At 39.7% G+C, this 18,011-nt stretch overlaps 1 protein-coding gene across 15 annotated transcripts in view; it reads right to left on the bottom strand.

The window, feature by feature from the left end:
* Positions 1 to 740: 740 nt before the first annotated feature.
* cadpsa (Ca2+-dependent activator protein for secretion a) overlaps positions 741 to 18,011 on the bottom strand; it is a 242,163-nt gene continuing 224,892 nt past the window's right edge. For 12 of the 15 annotated variants that reach the window (XM_061784285.1, XM_061784289.1, XM_061784287.1 and 9 more), the window contains 2 exons: positions 6,551 to 6,655; positions 741 to 3,242 (listed from right to left, as the gene is read on the bottom strand). In XM_061784285.1, the coding sequence (XP_061640269.1) occupies positions 3,069 to 3,242; positions 6,551 to 6,655 (279 nt within the window). In that variant the 3' untranslated portion in view covers positions 741 to 3,068. Of the gene's footprint in view, positions 3,243 to 4,265; positions 4,356 to 6,550; positions 6,656 to 18,011 lie in introns of those variants that run through there. The other 3 variants (XR_009790075.1, XR_009790076.1, XM_061784291.1) reach the window with 2 other exon arrangements.

The raw sequence follows: 18,011 nt of genomic DNA, 5'->3' as shown, positions 1-18,011 counted from the left end.
GTATATTAAACCTCTCTTTTTGGAAACTGTCCATTTGTTTTGGGGTCGTGCATTTTTGGGTCCTATCCTCTGTTCCGTTCATGACAAATTCCTATAACATTTTGGCAAATCATTCCCATTGTTTTTTATTTTTGCTTAGCTGAGTGATAACTAGTGTAGCCACCTACTAACAAGGACATGAATTAGACGTTTTAATGTGATAATTCATTGGTGTCATCAATAAAGTAAACCAAATCACATTTGATGTACAGTATTTCATCATCCAAAAATCTTGTTTTTCTCATCTCTCGTCTAGATGTAGGAAGATTATTGTCCCCTGCCAGCCTCCCCTTCCCCCCGCCCCCCACAAGAAAAAAATAATTTAAAACATGCTTTCTTCTTTTAATTTGGGACTATATTATAACTAATCCCGTTGACTTCGGTTTTAGCTTCCATCTTGGGCCCTTGATTTGATTTTGGTCATTGGTGATTTGAGGTCTGGAAATTCTTTCAATCTCCTTCTGGTCAGTAATATCAACTCTCAAGATGATGCTTTAATCCACATTAATCTCAGATTTTTCTGAAAGAAAATGATGGTCAAGGGTGGGGCAAAGGTCTGTGGGGTACTAACATGTGTATTTTTTTGCAGTTAACTGCCACAGCGTGCAAAGTGCTCCTTGTAATAAAATTCTATTTAAACCAAACAACCGTTACATAAGATTCTGCTTGTGGTTCTACAAGACACCAACTGAGGCAAGAAATTCAGTTTGTAATTCACCTTTATTCAAATGCTCTTTATATCGATGCATTCTGCCTGGTGTCAGAAGCAGGACAAACGCAAATCTGTAACACATAATGGAGCAAGAACATTTGGAAAAGTGAATACCGATTACATGCAGCACTTTTACAGGAAAGTAACACTCACAGAAGTTAAAATACCAAAAGACACCACTTCCCATTATCCATTTAAATAACTTCCCCCTCCAGTCATCCCGTCATTCTGGAAAAGAAGGGTGCATAAAAATGTTGCACAAAAGGGCATTAGACTACAAAAAAAGGTTTGAAATTAAACATGGTAAAAATGAATACAGGTCTGTATCATTAAAGCAAAGATGTAAGTAAAAGCTAATTCGGGTATTGCCTCACTAACTTATTTGTTATATAACAGGGGTATTGGCAGTGGTTTTAGCAATGCATGAGTCCAACAGTAGGTAGTCTGTGTTGATTTCAGCACTAAGAAGAACCTGATATCTGAATTTAAAAATGTGAATGCAAAAACATTTCTAATCAAACATCTTGTGGCAATTACTAAAAACTGACAATAGTTTGAATTAAAATACGGTAAATAATAGTTATTTCACTCACCCCTGCCACGGTGTATTAATTTGAGTCGAATTGTTTTCCCCATGAAAAATGTTGTTTTTGCCTGCTATTACCAAAATGGTTACCAACACACTTAAATTGTTGTTCATCTGTATTTTACCATGTGTCACTTTGTTAGTACTAGTAATCTGTCCATCCATCCATCCATTTTCTGTGCCGCTTATCCTCACTCGGGTCGCGGGCGTGCTGGAGCCTATCCCAGCTATCTTCGGGCGAGAGGCGGGGTACACCCTGAACTGGTCGCCAGCCAATCGCAGGGCACATATAAACAAGCAACCATTCGCACTCACATTCAAACCTACGGGAAATTTAGAGACTAGTAATCTAAGAATGTCTTTATAGTGTTCTTTTGTGATAGTCAGCCAGAAAAAAATAAAAAATAAAATAAAACATCCTCCTATGATTTCACTGAATGTATGCGTAATTTTCATATAATTTGATCAATAACGGTAAAGACATGCATCATTTATGCACATGTATCCACAGTGCTTGAAGGGCAACCCATTTTTCATGAAGCTGTGTATCTTTTCCGTTATAAGAAAAAAAGTGTATTTCAATGGGCCACCACCATTTACTCTGTCAATAAGGAAGGCCTTTACTATGAATGCGTAAAATTTAAATCATCAATAATCTTTTGAAAATTTGACTTTTTAGCATGGCTGTTTCAGCATGGGAGACATTTACTCATATAAAACCAGGCAGCACAAAAGAATTGCTAAATTAGAGTGGTATTTTTTTTTTTTTTTTTTACAAGAGTCTTTACAGTTATTGATCAAATTATATGAAAACGACCCATATACCACCATAGCATTTAAATTGTTGCCTATCTGTATTTTACCATGTGTCACGTTGATACTACTAATAATACTAAATAAAATAAAAATTATAAAAACTAAATAAAGATGGTCTTTATGGTGCTATTTTGTGATAGTCCGGCAGAAATGATTTCCCTGAATGTATGTTTCTGGGCTTAGAATGGGAAGAGTAAGTGATTGTTTATTAAGAAATCAATTGATTTTGTGGCCTTGATTTATTGTGTATTCAGGCAATTAAGGCAAAATGTAGTAAACTACTCAGCTGCAACTAATAGCAGAGGTGCTGTTAATTCAGACTCAACTAGTGTCATAACATATTGCATGAAAACATTTGGAAGTTTAGAGACACAAAACAAGAAATAAACTAAATAAATTCAAAACAATTTTTCCTGCAGACTTGATGTCAAATTATTACCAGTAGTACCCATTTTTACCAGTGCTATTTTCACTGAAGCGATTTCAATATTAATAGGTGACAATTCAAGAATAGATTTGATATTCGACACTGACACAATACTTTAATACTCCTGAACATAACATATGTAGTCTTGTCCGGTCAGCTTGTATTGAATTACCTTGTGCTGTTTACAGTAACCATTTAAGTTTTGCTACTATTTTTTTCCTTTACAACTGTTTGGTGATTCATATTTTGTTGTTAAATCTTAAGTCTACTCAAGTACTTGAGTAGACATCTTTCAAGTGTTTCAAGCACAAGATGCATTTTCCTTTGTATTATTTCTGACAAACAATAAACTTACAGGAACAGAGAACAAAAACCTCACAAAGCAAGTGATGTCAATCGTTGGGCCAATGTGTTTTGACCTCAGGAAGGCTGTGTGTGTTCTTAGGCAGCATATTGCTGATCCGCTTTGACGTTGTTGTCGTCTTCATTTAGTTATCGCTGCTCTCTTCATCACTGTCCTTCATCGAAATGCCTTGCATCCCTCCCTCCCTCACTGATGCAGTGGCTTCTTCTAAGGTCAGACGATTTCGAACAGTTTCGTACGTCTTACTGTTTAACGTGGAGTCCAGAACCCCTTGTAGGCGGAAGTCACGGTACTTTTTCTAAAGATCATAAAACAAATCAGAAACTGTGTTAAAGACATTTTAGACAGGAATTACAGTACTGCACATGTTTGTAATTGGGTGATCTGAGGTGGATGTATTGATTTGAAGACACATCCCAAAAGCCCAATTATTCTCATGAGCAGTTGGTTGAACATCCCGCAAAAAGTAAAATACGAAAATTTGTAGACAAACCACATACAGTATTGTTATTCAGTGTAAAGGTTTTAACCTCCATTCATCCAGGAAAATGTGTCTAAATTAAGGTACAGAACACCGTAATGGGCGGCACGGTGACGACTGGTTAGAGCGTCAGCCTCACAGTTCTGAGGACCCGGGTTCAATCCCCGGCCCCGCCTGTGTGGAGTTTGCATGTTCTCCCCGTGCCTGCGTGGGTTTTCTCCGGGCACTCCGGTTTCCTCCCACATCCCAAAAACATGCATTGATTGGAGACTCTAAATTGCCCATAGGTGTGACTGGGAGTGCAAATGGTTGCTTGTTTGTACGTGCCCTGCGATTGGCTGGCAACCAGTTCAGGGTGTACCTCGCCTCCTGCCAGATGACAGCTGGGATAGGCTCCAGCATGCCCGCGACCCTAGCTAGTAAGGAGAAGCGGCTCAGAAAATGGATGGATGGATGGCACACCGTAATGTATAACAGTTTTATAAGAGTCGATGGGCTCAATTTCCATAAACTGCAAATCGGCGGTGGGAAGTAAATAGCAACGATTTTTGAGCAAGCGCAAGGGTGTGTCATTGGACATGGACCTGGCGGAGAGACAACTTGGTGGCAGAAAGTTCATCTAAATTTATGCCTGCCCAGACCACGTCTAAATACTGGCGCAAGGTAGACTGCTGCTCTGACGCGATTTTGGTCAATTTGATCAGGGCACAGGCAGACAGATATAGAGCTCTGCGGACATATTTAGGTCGCCAGCAGTTCTCACGAGTTCATTCTGTATGTATACCCGCTCACATTGTCTGTTGCCACACGAGCCAAGACCAGTGACAATGCTGAACTCACACGTGGATCGCTGCGATTATGCATCATCCTCTTCCGCATTGTCCTCTTCTGCACAGAAATGTCTCTGTCGATACTGTCATTGCGTCACAACTAAAGGAGATGAAAGGAGCTGTTTTGATTTACATGACTTAGAATGGCTGTAGACACTCCCATAGTGGCGCAGCCTGGCCAATTTCGGATCCGCAGGGCTTAGCTGGTCTACAAAATTACCAGCACTGGTGTAACATGTCCCTAGTGCAAAGTACCACCACCCGCTACGCCAAATTTATGCCATTCACGAAAACAGGGCCCTATATTGTTACCAGCTTACTGTTACATAAAACTAAAAAGGCCATCACATATAATGATAATTAGGCCTACATAATTTGTTTAACATACATTGTTTTGTTTGTTGTTTTTTAAATTTAAAGAGAGCAGCTATTATAAAGTTTGGGGTACTACAGTATGTACCAAAGCATGTAGTAATACCATTAATATGTACGTATGTTAAAAATGTACTTTCATTACTGCTGCCAATAACCATAAAATTTTCACTGTCAATATAATTACCTTTATACAGATTCTTTTCTCATCCTGCCCTAATCTCTAATGTCTCTCTCATTCTCTGCCTTATGTCCCTATTCTCTGTCCGTCCATCTCAACCCAACTGGTCAAGGCGGGGAGGAGGGGGGTGGGGGGTGGAATGCCAGACTGAGTCTCTGTTCTGTTCAAAGTATCTTCCTTGGAGGGAGTTTTTTATTGCCTTATTCACTATAGGGCTTGCTCATGCAAGGTACAACTAGTTTTCTGTAAACCACAGTCAGCGCCAGTCCTCCATGTTAACATGGATATTTGAATTCAACAGCCGTCAATGGCAGTGAACGAGTTTTTAATGCGTGAGGCGCATATTTCAAGACTTGCTCCATACAGCATGTGTCTGCTGCCAATTGGGGATTTATAAATAAAATCGACTAAACTTTACGTAAACAGTCTCTCAGATAAATAAGAATGCAGAGACTTACCATTTTAAACAAGTTCCCTCCGCAGTACTAAAGATGAGTTACACTGAAGCAAAAGTCTTGAATTTACTTAATTTCAACATGTACTATATATCCGTTGCACATGATTAAAATGTCACGAACAGAACAAAGGACAGTACCCCAAATGCACGACTCCAATACAATGGACAGTTTAAAAAAAGAGTAGTTTAATAAACGGGCAGGGGTCGGTACACAGACAGGCAATCCGCAAAGGCAACAGTATCCAAAAATGTGAGGCAAAAGGCAAGGTCAATAATCAAAACAGTGTCTATGCTTACTATGAGTCAATGACGTGGAAATAAGGAATGCTGAAACGTGACAACAAGGTACAACGAACTGGCGACCAGAAAGAATGAGACATGAGGTTAAATGCATAGGGTAATTAGGGTAAACGAGGCAAAGGTTGGGAAGATGCTCTTAGCAGCAGGTGTGTACAAGGCAGGGGGAATATAACAACCATAATACACACCCATGACATAAAATGCATTAAACTAACATATTATTAGATTTTTTTTTTGGAAAAGAGGGGAAAATTACATCAGTTTACCACATTTTAATCATGTGCCACCGATGTACATGATCAATTAAGTACTTTTTTTCCCCAGTGTCTCTCTCTTCTGGGGATTAGGATTCCAACAGACTCTTGAGTGCTCGCTCTCCATTGTTGTTAGCATTAAGTTCATTATGTATGTGATTAGGAATTACAATTTTCACCCAGTCTGCCTTTTTTCATGCTGTATTTCTGTATAAAAGGCTTGTCTTTTTTTTAATTTTTTTATTTTTTTTTTTACATTTTTGGTTTAAATTCCAGTTTCACTTGACATACATTTTAATACACCAAAATGGATTTGTCCAACTAGAGGACTAGGAGTTCTAGGATATTGTACAAACTGGGAAATATATATGTTGAAATATTGTCATGTCAGATTAAGAATTTAGGATTCTAAACCTGAAATAGAAGAGGTCAATAACTTTTTATGAGGTCGCATTGGCTGCTGCATTAAGGAAGCAGTCCCGTAGCTCATTGTCACTATACTTTGATAATCATGTGGCGCAGAGTTAGTAGCAATCTTCATTTAAGTAGAACCATTTATCGACAAAGCCTACCAATGCAGGAAATCACACAGTGAGGCCAATAGAATCAAATGTAAAAAACCTAATTCAGCTTGAGCAGACATTGATATTCATGGTGAAGTATGAAATGTGTCCTCATTGTTGGAAATTACTTCACTGATTTGATTGAAAATGTAAAATGCAAGTCGTCACCTTGACAATTCTGATGAGAATTTTCAACTGATAGATATGTAGTTGCAGGTCCATGCGGTCCGTAAGCCATGTTCCAATGAGGTTCATTGTGCTGGTGTACCATTGCTGAAAGAGAATGGCACAAGGACATCAGTAACGGGGAAGCCAGATGGAACCGAAAAAAAACAAATGTTTATTTTCACCAGAGAATGTTCTGATCCAGTTCAACAACAGCCAGGCAATTTTCTTATTTATGAAAAAAAGGGGGTTCTTTTCCTCTCAAACAGCCCTATAGGCTTAGGATCTATTTAAGTGTGGACTCCAGGAAGAAGCAGCTGCCAATGAGGCATCACTTAATAGGATCCTAATAAAGAGGAATGAGTATGATGCTCTTGGCACAGATAAGAATGTTCTGAGAATGTCTCGTGGTGACAGACCTCAAGGCACTTGTCGAAGGCCACGAAACATCTTGTTGTAGTTTCCCCTTAGCATGTTTCAAGTCATGTTGACTTTGTACAACCCCAATTCCAATGAAGTTGGGACGTTGTGTTAAAGAAATAAAAACAGAATACAATGATTTGCAAATCATGTTCAACCTATATTTAATTGAATACACTACAAAGACAAGGTATTTAATGTTCAAACTGATAAACTTTATTGTTTTTAGCAAATAATCATTAACTTAGAATTTTATGGCTGTAACACGTTTTCCAAAAAAGCTGGGACAGGTGGCAAGAAAGACTGAGAAGGTGGAGGAACGCTCATCAAACACCTGTTTTGAACATCCCACAGGTGAAGAAGCTAATTTGGAACAGGTGGGTGCTATGATTGGGTATAAAAGGAGCTTCCCTGAATTGCTCCGTTATTCACACGCAAAGATGGGGCAAGGTTCACCACTTTGTGAACAAGTGTGTGACAAAATAGTCAAACAGTTTAAGGAAAATGTTCTTCAACATACAATTGCAAAGAATTTTGGGATTTCATAATCTACGGTCCATAATATCATCATTTAGTATTTAAATCTGTTTCTGTTTAATGAAACTAGGAAATAAACATTTTTCACATCAGTTTTGCCATGAGATAGCTACTAACTGATATCAACAGATCAGATAATAACATGAAATATAATTAATTGACATGACTTATATCCTTAATACAGGTGCTCATTTCAACCTTGAGATTTTGTCGTTGCTCAATTTAGACCACCGTCCCCTACATCAATATCTAAGAGGCATACTGTGCACAGGAGCCGAAAGCTTTCCTCTGTGGGCCCGGCTGTTGTCAAATGTAATTGATGGATCCTAATGAGCACAGGCTGATACTAATAGAAGACGACTGACTTCAACTGCCAGGGTCAAAGAAGAATGGATGCACGTCGAATCGAGAGATGACTTGGGAGAATTGGGGGGGGGGGGGGGGGAATAAAAATGTGGCAGATGCTAAGTGGTAGTTTCTGAATATGAAAAGACAGAATTATTTGTATTTAACAGTGATGCATTTTTTGTCAGCTCATATCCCACCTCTACCACTGCAGCTGTTAATTCAGCCTCTGATGTCAAATTTCAAACTCAGATTAATCAGCATCAAGCCACACTTTAGAAAGGCCTGGATTCATCCATCCATCCATCCATTTTCTGAGCCGCTTCTCCTCACTAGGGTCGCGGGCGTGCTGGAGCCTATCCCAGCTGTCATCGGGCAGGAGGCGGGGTACACCCTGAACTGGTTGCCAGCCAATCGCAGGGCACATAGAAACAAACAACCATTCGCACTCACAGTCATGCCTACGGGCAATTTAGAGTCTCCAATTCATGCATGTTTTTGGGGATGTGGGAGGAAACCGGAGTGCCCGGAGAAAACCCACGCAGGCACGGGGAGAACATGCAAACTCCACACAGGCGGGGCCGGGGATTGAACCCGGGTCCTCAGAACTGTGAGGCTGACGCTCTAACCAGTCGGCCACCGTGCCGCCAGGCCTGGATTCTGTAAATAAATTGTAAACAAATAAAATGAGTCTTTTTGGGAATGATGCAACATACTTTTTACACCTGGATTTGTGGATTCTCTGCCATTCCTCCTTGCAGATCCTCTCCAGTTCTGTCAGGTTGGATGGTGAACGTTGGTGGACAGCCATTTTCAGGTCTCTCCAGAGATGCTCAATTGGCTTTAAGTGAGGGCTCTGGCTGGGCTATTCAAGAACAGTCACGGAGTTGTTCTGAAGCCACTCCTTTGTTATTTTAGCTGTGTGCTTAGGGTCATTGTCTTGTTGGAAGGTAAACATTTGGCCCAGTCTGAGGTACTGAGCACTCTGGAGAAGGTTTTTGTCCAGGATATTCCTGTACTTGGCCGCATTTATCTTTCCTTCGATTGCAGCTGAAAAACACCCCCACAGCGTGAAGCTGCCACCACCATGCTTCACTGTTGGGACTGTATTGGACAGGTGATGAGCAGTGCCTGATTTTCTCCACATATGCCAGTTAGAATTAAGGCCAACAATTTCTATCTTGGTCTCATCAGACCAAAGAATCTTATCTCACCATCTTGAAGTCCTTCAGGTGTTTTTTTTAGCAAACTCCATCCGGGCTTTCATGTGTCTTGCACTGAGGAAAGTCTTCTGTTTGGCCACTCTGCCATAAAGCCCTGACTGGTGGAGGACTGCAGTGATGGTTGACTTTCTAGAACTTTCTCCTATCTCCCGACTGCATCTCTGGAGCTCAGCCACAGTGATCTTTGGTTTCTTCTTTACCTCTCTCACCAAGGCTCTTCTGCCCCTCTATTGCTCAGTTTGGCTAGACAGCCAGTTCTAGGAAGGGTTGTGGTGGTCCAAACGGTTTCCATTTAAGGATTATGGAGGCCACTGTGCTCTTAGGAACCTTAAGTGCAGCAGAAATCTTTTTTTGTAACCTTGGCCAGATCTGTGCCTTGCTACAATTCTGTCTCTTCAGCAGTTCCTTTGACCTCATCATTCTAATTTGCTCTGACATGCACTGTGAGCTGTAAGGTCTTATATAGACAGGTGTGTGGCTTTCCTAATCAAGTCCAATCAGTATAATCAAACACAGATGGACTCCAATGAAGGTGTAGAACTATCTCAAGGATGATCAGAAGAAATGGACAACACCCAAGTTAAATATATGAGTGTCACAGCAAAGGGTCTGAATACTTATGGCTGTGTGACATTTCAGTTTTTCTTTTTTAATAAATCTGCAAAAATGTCAACAATTCCGTTTTTTTCTGTCAATATTGGGTGCTGTGTGTACAATAATGAGGAAAAAATGAATTTAAATGATTTTTGCAAATGGCTGAAATATAACACAGTAAAAAATTTAAGTGGCCCTGAATACTTTCCGTACCCACAGTAGATACAGTGAGTCCTTCATTTACGATGGCACCGACATGGGGTTACAAACGCTGCGCAACGACATACAGTAAGTGTATGTTGTCATGCAGTACAAAGGGGCTCATTCAGTTACCAGCGTACTTTTTTTTTCATTTTCATTTTTTGGGCTATCAGTTGGAGTGTGTGTATCAGCCGCTGGCTGGGTGTAGGCAGTGGTCACTCAACGACAAGCTTAATCAGGCAACCTGAATAGCGATCGAACCTGCTGTATTCAGTGTTTCACTGCACTCGCATTATTATCCTGACCATTACAGTATACACCAATATTGATGACGTAAAACACATTTCCTAGTTTATCCACGATTTCACCATTTATGTACTGTATGGCCCACATACTTCTGTTTCTTTTCCTTTCGGCTTGTCACTCTAACTTTGTCTCCAAAACATCTAACCTTGGCTGTCCCCCACTCCTAGAGAACCTCAATACCTTCATTTCTGCCATTTCCAGCTCTGCTTCCCGGTGTCTCTTCAGTGCCACTGTCTCTAATCCGTACATCATGGCTGGCTTAACACTTGGGACCGGCCTACAGTTTGCACTGGCTTGTGTCCCCTATAGGGCTGCATTGATGGACCAAGTACACACATTGCAAATCTCGGACATCATCTCTCAAAATTTACATTTGACAAGCCAAAAAACTTCAAAGGCACATTAGATATTCTTTCAAGTCCCCAATAATAATCAGAATAATTTTTTATGTGATTGTGCCAAATGTGATTCAAATTGATCAATTCTTACACACGTTGACTTGTCACTGTTTTACAATGATACCAACCTTTTGAAAATAGGATAAAGATTAAGAAAGTTATCAAAGTTTGAAACTCGGTTTAACAAAAAGTTCACACCTAAATCTTGACCCCTATTGCCATACTATTAAGAAGTTGGCAATAAATTGATACATTTTCACCAGTTTTAAAGAGTCATTACTTTTTAAAATATTAATCACAGGAAAATGACTTCACTGGAATCGTCTTTAAAAGATCTATCTGATAATGCTGGTCGTGTAAATCAATTAATCCTTGAAATTTTACACACATACCTACTACAAGTGTTAGTCATATAATTATGAGTTAACTATTGCATTAGCGCAAGCTAGTGATAGACTACGGCACGTTCTGACGTAGGTATGTCAGCTCTTTTATAAACAAAGGACCCCCTGTATTCTGTGTCTTTCAGTCCCATCTGCTGCTTGATAAATAGAAGCACTGAAAGAAGATATAGATTGTCGCGTTTGCTTCTCGTGCTTTGTGTTTAACATTTTACATGAGATAAGTGGTTCATTTCATTTGATACTAGTGACAATAATAATTAATGTGTGAGGTGCGCTACTCATTTAGCATTTTTTTTTATAACTGGTTAATATTAGACAGGTGAACTTTTGAATATACTTGATATGATATTTGATGCGTACATTCAATAGATTTATTAAAAACGTAGGAAAACACTTCAGAAGGCTAAGTACTACATTTGTAAAATAAAAATCACTTTAATTTTTACCTCATGTACTATTCAAATTTCTTGAGATGGTGAATTTGGGATTTTCACAAGCTATAATCGTCACATTTCTAAAAAAATCTAATCAAAATATTTCATGCTGTGTGTAGTGAAACTCCATAATGAGTTTGACTTTCTGAATAGAACTACTGCAATAAATCAAGGTTTCCACTATATATTCTAGTTCATTGAGATGCACCTAACAAAGGAGAATGTTTTAAAGATCACCGCGACTTAGTTTGTAAAACAGCACCAACCATCTTCAGAGTGCAAGCAAATTCTTTAAAAATTTTTTTCCTTGACCAACAACAAAACGAGCTCAGAAACACACACCACAATCACAGCCATGGCAGCTGAAGATGAAGAGATCAGGTCAGCGAGTGGGACATGAGTGAGGACGAGATGGCTACAGCCATGCAGTACTGGGGTGAATCAGTGGCGACCTGGTGCCAGCAGCATCTTATCTGTCACTGTGTGCCTGTGAAGGCTTCAGCATGGCAGCAGGCCTGTGATCTCGCCCCAAGCATAACCCCCCACTGAGAGGCCAGGCTTGGAGTGACTGGCTGCTCTCCCTCTTTGCATCAATCCACTCCTTCTTCACTTCTTGTTGTTCTTTAGACTTTTTAGACAAAGTGCCACACAGCTCCTATCTACAGCTATTTTTCACAGCAGCCATTTTGTGTCCTCTTCTGCTTTACTCCTCCTCATTTATGTCAAAAGAGACTTGACAGTTATCTCACAAGTTTTCTTGGTGCCATGGCATTTGGGAGTTCTGTCAAGGACATCTTGCCTACACATAATGCCTGTGATTTTCATCAACTTTTAGTTCTTTTTAGGGCCAATGTGTGCGTTCTAGCCATTTGAAGAAACGTAAAACAGTCAATGATGATCAAGGAAATATCTTTGTCTTTTGTAATCATTGTTTTTTAAATTTGTTTTGTTAAATGTAGTTGATAATCCAGAAAAAAAAAATGTGGGTTCCTCAACCAGCAATTTTTGGGGAAGTATCACTTTGTTTAGGGGTGCTTAAGATTGTTTTTAGGGGGGCGAAGACAATAAAACTTCTCCCTAACCACATAAAATCAAATCATTTTTCAGGGGGGTGGACGCTTCCATGTTAGCAAGCTATAGACCCATCTCAAATCTCCCTTTCATAGCCAAAATTGTTGTGAGTTTAATCAACTCATAAATTTCTTGAACTTAAATTGACTTTTTGACAAATTTCAATCAGGTTTCCAAACTCATCACAGTACAGAATCTGCTCTTATCAAAGTGCTTAATGATATAAGGCTGAATACTGACTCGGGAAAGGTGTCAATTCTGGTCTTGTTGGACCTCAGTGCGGCTTTTGATACAGTAGATCATAATATACTGCTGAAGAGGTTGGAAACGTGGGTAGGACTAAATGAAACAGTCCTTAAATGGTTCAGGTCCTACCTGGAGGAAATGAGTTATTTTGTAATCATTGGAAGTGTTGAATCTCATCGAATGGCAATGACCTATGGGGTCCCTCAAGGGTCAGTTCTTGGACCCCTCCTGTTCAGCCTGTATATGCTACCCTTGGGTAAAATTCTTCAGAACTTGAATTTTGACTGTCATAGCTATGCAGATGACACACAGTTATATCAAGCAGTGTCTCCAGATGACTGCAGTTCAATGGAGGTGTTGTGTCACTGTCTGAAACAGATAAATAACTGGATGAGCCAAAATTTTCTTCAATTAAATCACAACAAAACTGAGATAATTGTTTTTGGAAATAAAGAAAAGCGGATTGCTGTTGGTAAATACCTGGAGTCACTCTCTTTAAAAACCAAAGACCAAGTCCGAAACCTTGGTGTGCTGATAGATTCCGACCTGACTTTCAACAGTCATATCAAATAAATTATTGAAACTGCCTTCTACCATCTGAAGAACATATCCAGAGTGAAGGCTTACATGTGTCAAGCAGACCAGGAGAAGCTCATCCATGCTTTTATCTCAAGTAGACTTGACTATTGTAATGGTCTTCTGACTGCACTTCCCAAAAAGAGCACTAAACAGCTGCAGCTCATTCAGAATGCTGCAGCTTGGGTTCTGACCAGAAAAAAGAGGTCAGAGCATATTACTCCAATTCTAAAGTCTTTACACTGGCTTCCAGTCAGCTTTAGAATAGATTTTAACGTTCTGCTACAGGTCTATAAACCACTTAATGGTTTAGGTCCTGAATACATGAAAGAAATGCTCATGGAATATAAACCCAGTAGGGCTCTGAGATCGACAAACTCAGGTCAAGTAGTGGAGCACAATCCAAAGCAAACATGGTGAAGCAGCATTTAGCTATTATGCTGCACACAAATGGAATAAGTTGCCAACAGAAGTGACATCAGCCCCAAGTGTGAATGTTTTTAAGTCCAGGTTAAAAGCTCTTCTTTTTTCTCATGCTTTTTAGAGCATTTCCACTTTTAAATTATATTTCTTGCACTGTACGCTGTTTTAATTGTACTTTGTTTGACAACCCCAATTCCAATGAAGTTGGGATGTTGTGTTAAACATAAATAAAAACAAAATACAATGATTTGCAAATCATGTTCAACTTATATTTAATTGAATACACTACAAAGACAAGATATTTAATGTTCAAACTGATAAACTTTATTGTTTTTAGCAAATATTTATTAACTTCAAATTTTATGGCTGCAACACATTCCAAAACAGCTGGGACAGGTGGCAAAAAACACTGAGAAAGTTGAGGAATGCTCATCAATCACCTGTTTGGAACATCCCACAGTTGAACAGGCTAATTGAGAACAGTTGGGTGCCATGATTGGTATTAAAAGCGACTTCCATGAATTCATTCACAAGCAAAGATGGGGCGAGGTTCACCTCTGTGAACAAGTGCGTGAGAAAATAGTCGAACAGTTTAAGGACAATGTTCCTCAACGTACAATTGCAAGGAATTTAGGGATTTCATCTTCTATGGTCCATAATATCATCAAAAGGTTCAGAGAATCTGGAGAAATCACTGGCTGTAAGCGGCAAGGCCAAAAACCAACATTGGATGCCCGTGACCTTCAATCCCTCAGGCGGCACTACATGAAAAACTGACATCAATGTGTAAAGGATATCACCACATGGGCTCAGGAACACTTCAGAAAACCAATGTCAGTAAGTACAGTTCAGCACTACATCCGTAAGTGCAACTTGAATCTCTACTATGCAAAGCAAAAGTCATTTATCAACCACACACAGAAACGCCGCCAGCTTCTCTGGACCCGGGCTCATCTAAGATGGACTGATGCAAAGTGGAAAAGTGTTCTGTGGTCCGACGAGTCCACATTTCAAATTGTTTTGGGAAATTGTGGACGTCGTGTCCTCCAGGCCAAAGAGGAAAAGAACGTCCGGGCTGTTATGGATGCAAAGTTCAAAAGCCAGCATCTGTGATGGTATGGGGCTGTGTTAGTGCCCATGGGATCGGTAACTTACACGTCGGTGAAGGCACCATTAGTGCTGAAAGGTACATACAGGTTTTGGAGAAACATATGCTGCCATCCAAGCAACGTCTTTTTCATGGACGCCCGTGCTTATTTCAGCAAGACAATGCCAAACCACATTCTGGATGTGTTACAACAGCATGGCTTCGTAGTAAAAGAGTGTGGGTACTAGACTGGCTTGCCTGCAGTCCAGACCATTGAAAATGTGTGGCGCATTATGAAGCGTAAAATACGACAACGGAGACCCCGGACTGTTGAACAGCTGAACCTGTACATCAAGCAAGAATGGGAAAGAATTCCACCTACAAAGCTTCAACAATTAGTGTCCTCAGTTCCCAAATGTTTATTGAATGTTGTTAAAAGAAAAGGTGATGTAACACAGTGGTAAACATGAACCTATCCCAGCTTTTTTGGAACGTATCGCAGCCATGAAATTCCAAGTTAATGATTATTTGCTAAAAACAATAAAGTTTATCAGTTTGAACATTAACTATCTTGTCTTTGTAGTGTATTCAATTAAATATAGGTTAAAGATGATTTGCAAATCATTGAATTCTGTTTTTATTGATGTTTAACACAATGTCCCAACTTCATTGGAATTGGGGTTGTAAATATTTACAAGATGTTTTTTTTTTCTTTGTTTTTAAATGCTTTTAATAATGTAAAGCACGTTGAGTTACCTTGTGTATGAAATGCACTATATAAATACATTCGCTTTGCTTATTACAGTTAGGATGTCTTTAAGATTATTTTTACATTTCTCAAAACACTGACAGTTAAAAAAAGATTGTATCATGGCTAAAGTTAGTCCAGAATAATTATTTCAAATTCCTTTATGTCCTGGGGAGAAATTAATTCTTAATCAGAACAAATCCACCGCATTCATGAAACTGCTCATATTGCTATAGAAGTTTCCACTCCACAGTATGTACTTTTTAATCAACTGATATGCCATTCAGCCGCTATCACTTTTCCCCCTTTTCTTTCACCCTAGCCTTACTCCAAATTGTAATCTTTACATTGTCTCTTAAAAAAATAAAAATTAAAAAAATAAAAAGCTGACAAATTGCAATGTGATCTCTTAAACATAAGCGCATCCTCCATCAAAACAGCTTTCACTTCATGGACGACGTGATACTCCTTTAGGGCATGATTAAGATCTTTTGGTGTCCACATGTGAAAGAAGATGAAAGCCAATCGACACTTACAGAGCTTGTAAAATGAACAGTGATTGTCCCTCGTTTTACTCATTTTGCCAAGAATTACAAAGAAGAAAATCATCAGAACAGATGAATTCACCCAATCTCTCATTTTTAGGATGCACGGCAGCAGGGGGCTAGCGCTTGATAACAGCCAAAACAAGCGTAATATGACTCTGAATAATAATGCTATAACCCGATAGGGCCTAAATCTGTGATCTTACTGCTTCCATTTCTTCAACCAGGATATCGTTGTACATGTGTGTGTGTGTGTGTGTGTGCGTGTGCATACATTAGTGGGTTTTGTCACCTTCTGACATGCTGGTGAACCCCTACCTATACACAGACGACAAGAACGCTACACACAGCACGCAATATTGCATACACATTCTCACATGTACACATATACATCTGCTCGTCCATCACCCCTTCAAGCGAGCGCGACCTCCTGCCCCCATCTGACACCAACCCACCCATCCCTCCGAAAACTTCCACCCACTGCCACACACACAAACCTCGCCTTGAAGCCACCGTTCACACCCAAGTGTTAACATGCCACTTGGGGGTGGGGGGTACCAGCACGACATGATTCAAAAAATGGCACAAATCTTTTTCCCCTAATCATCTTTTACATTTGCATACATTTGCTATGCAGTGTGATGAAAGGGCACTGGCCTTTTTAGATTTATTCAAATTATGAGCATGAGTACAACATTTTTTATTTATAGATTTTTTTAAATCTTTTGTTCTATTCACAAACTCACTTAAAAGATACAGTATCTGTAATGTACAATGAACTGTAAATATATTCCTGAATTGTCCTCACAGGAGCATTCCAATTACACTCGAGGGAAGGATGTCAGAGAATTGTTTTTGTCGGCAGCAGATCTTGAGCCCACAACCCTCTGGCCCAATGCCCAAGTACTTACAGACAGGCTACTGTTGCCCGTCAAGCTACTAATATGCTCCATTTGTTATTATGAGTTTTGACATAACGTATTTCCTCATTTGAGACCGGGGGCATTTATACAGTATAGTCATCTGCTGAATGGGGGAGATGTCTATTATGGAGAAGGCCTTATTTGTATAAATCCATCAGAGCTGCTAAATAGCCACTGCAATCAGAGTGCTGATTTATTCATGAACCCATGTGGTGATCTTCATTACATATTATCGCTAAGCAGTGACGACATACATTTACAGTAAATGCCGGCACTTATTTCATTATTCTGCTAATTGAAAGGTACCCAGTATTTCACTTTCGCTACCATTTCAAATAATCTTATTTTCCTTTAATCAAATGGCAACTGTAAGACCAGGAAACTGAAGAGTTTTGATGAGTAACAACACATGCATATATGAACACATGATTTACAGACACAAAACCTATAAAAAGTCAGACGATTTGTAAGGTCAGCGAACCCTCTCTGAGGGGCCGCTCGGGAGCTTTTGTGCTGCTGAGAGCCAGGAATGTTGGAGCTGATGAGAGGCCTCACCACAGGGGGTACATGAGGATTACAAGCTACCGGGCCTCTGCCTCTTTCTGCCTCTGTTGCTCCTCCTGTAGGTATCTATTCATGTTTAAGCCTGTGTAAGACCACCTACACAAATATGTCATTTCTTTAAAAATGACTCATGTTTAAATTAATAGCTCAGGATGTTCCTTTGGAACTGTACTTGCCTAAAGTCTGGGGTCTGTTAACAGCCATATATTCTGAATTTCTCCCAAATATGGTTTGGCAGGCCTTCACTGCAGCCAGATTCAGTTGTTGCTTGTTTGTGGGACTTGCTGCGTCACTGTGAAAAGCATGCACCAGTGGGTTTCGATGGGACAACTGATTTGGTCATTGAAGAATATTATATACCCTCCTGTAAGCAGTCACTTCATCAGTAAACACCAGTGAGCCTGTTCATTTAGGTGCCA

The sequence above is a fragment of the Phyllopteryx taeniolatus genome, chromosome 9, assembly GCF_024500385.1.
Source record: "Phyllopteryx taeniolatus isolate TA_2022b chromosome 9, UOR_Ptae_1.2, whole genome shotgun sequence".
Lineage (NCBI taxonomy): Eukaryota > Metazoa > Chordata > Actinopteri > Syngnathiformes > Syngnathidae > Phyllopteryx > Phyllopteryx taeniolatus.
Note: the sequence above shows the minus strand (reverse complement) of the source record. Positions and strands in the feature narration are given on the sequence as shown.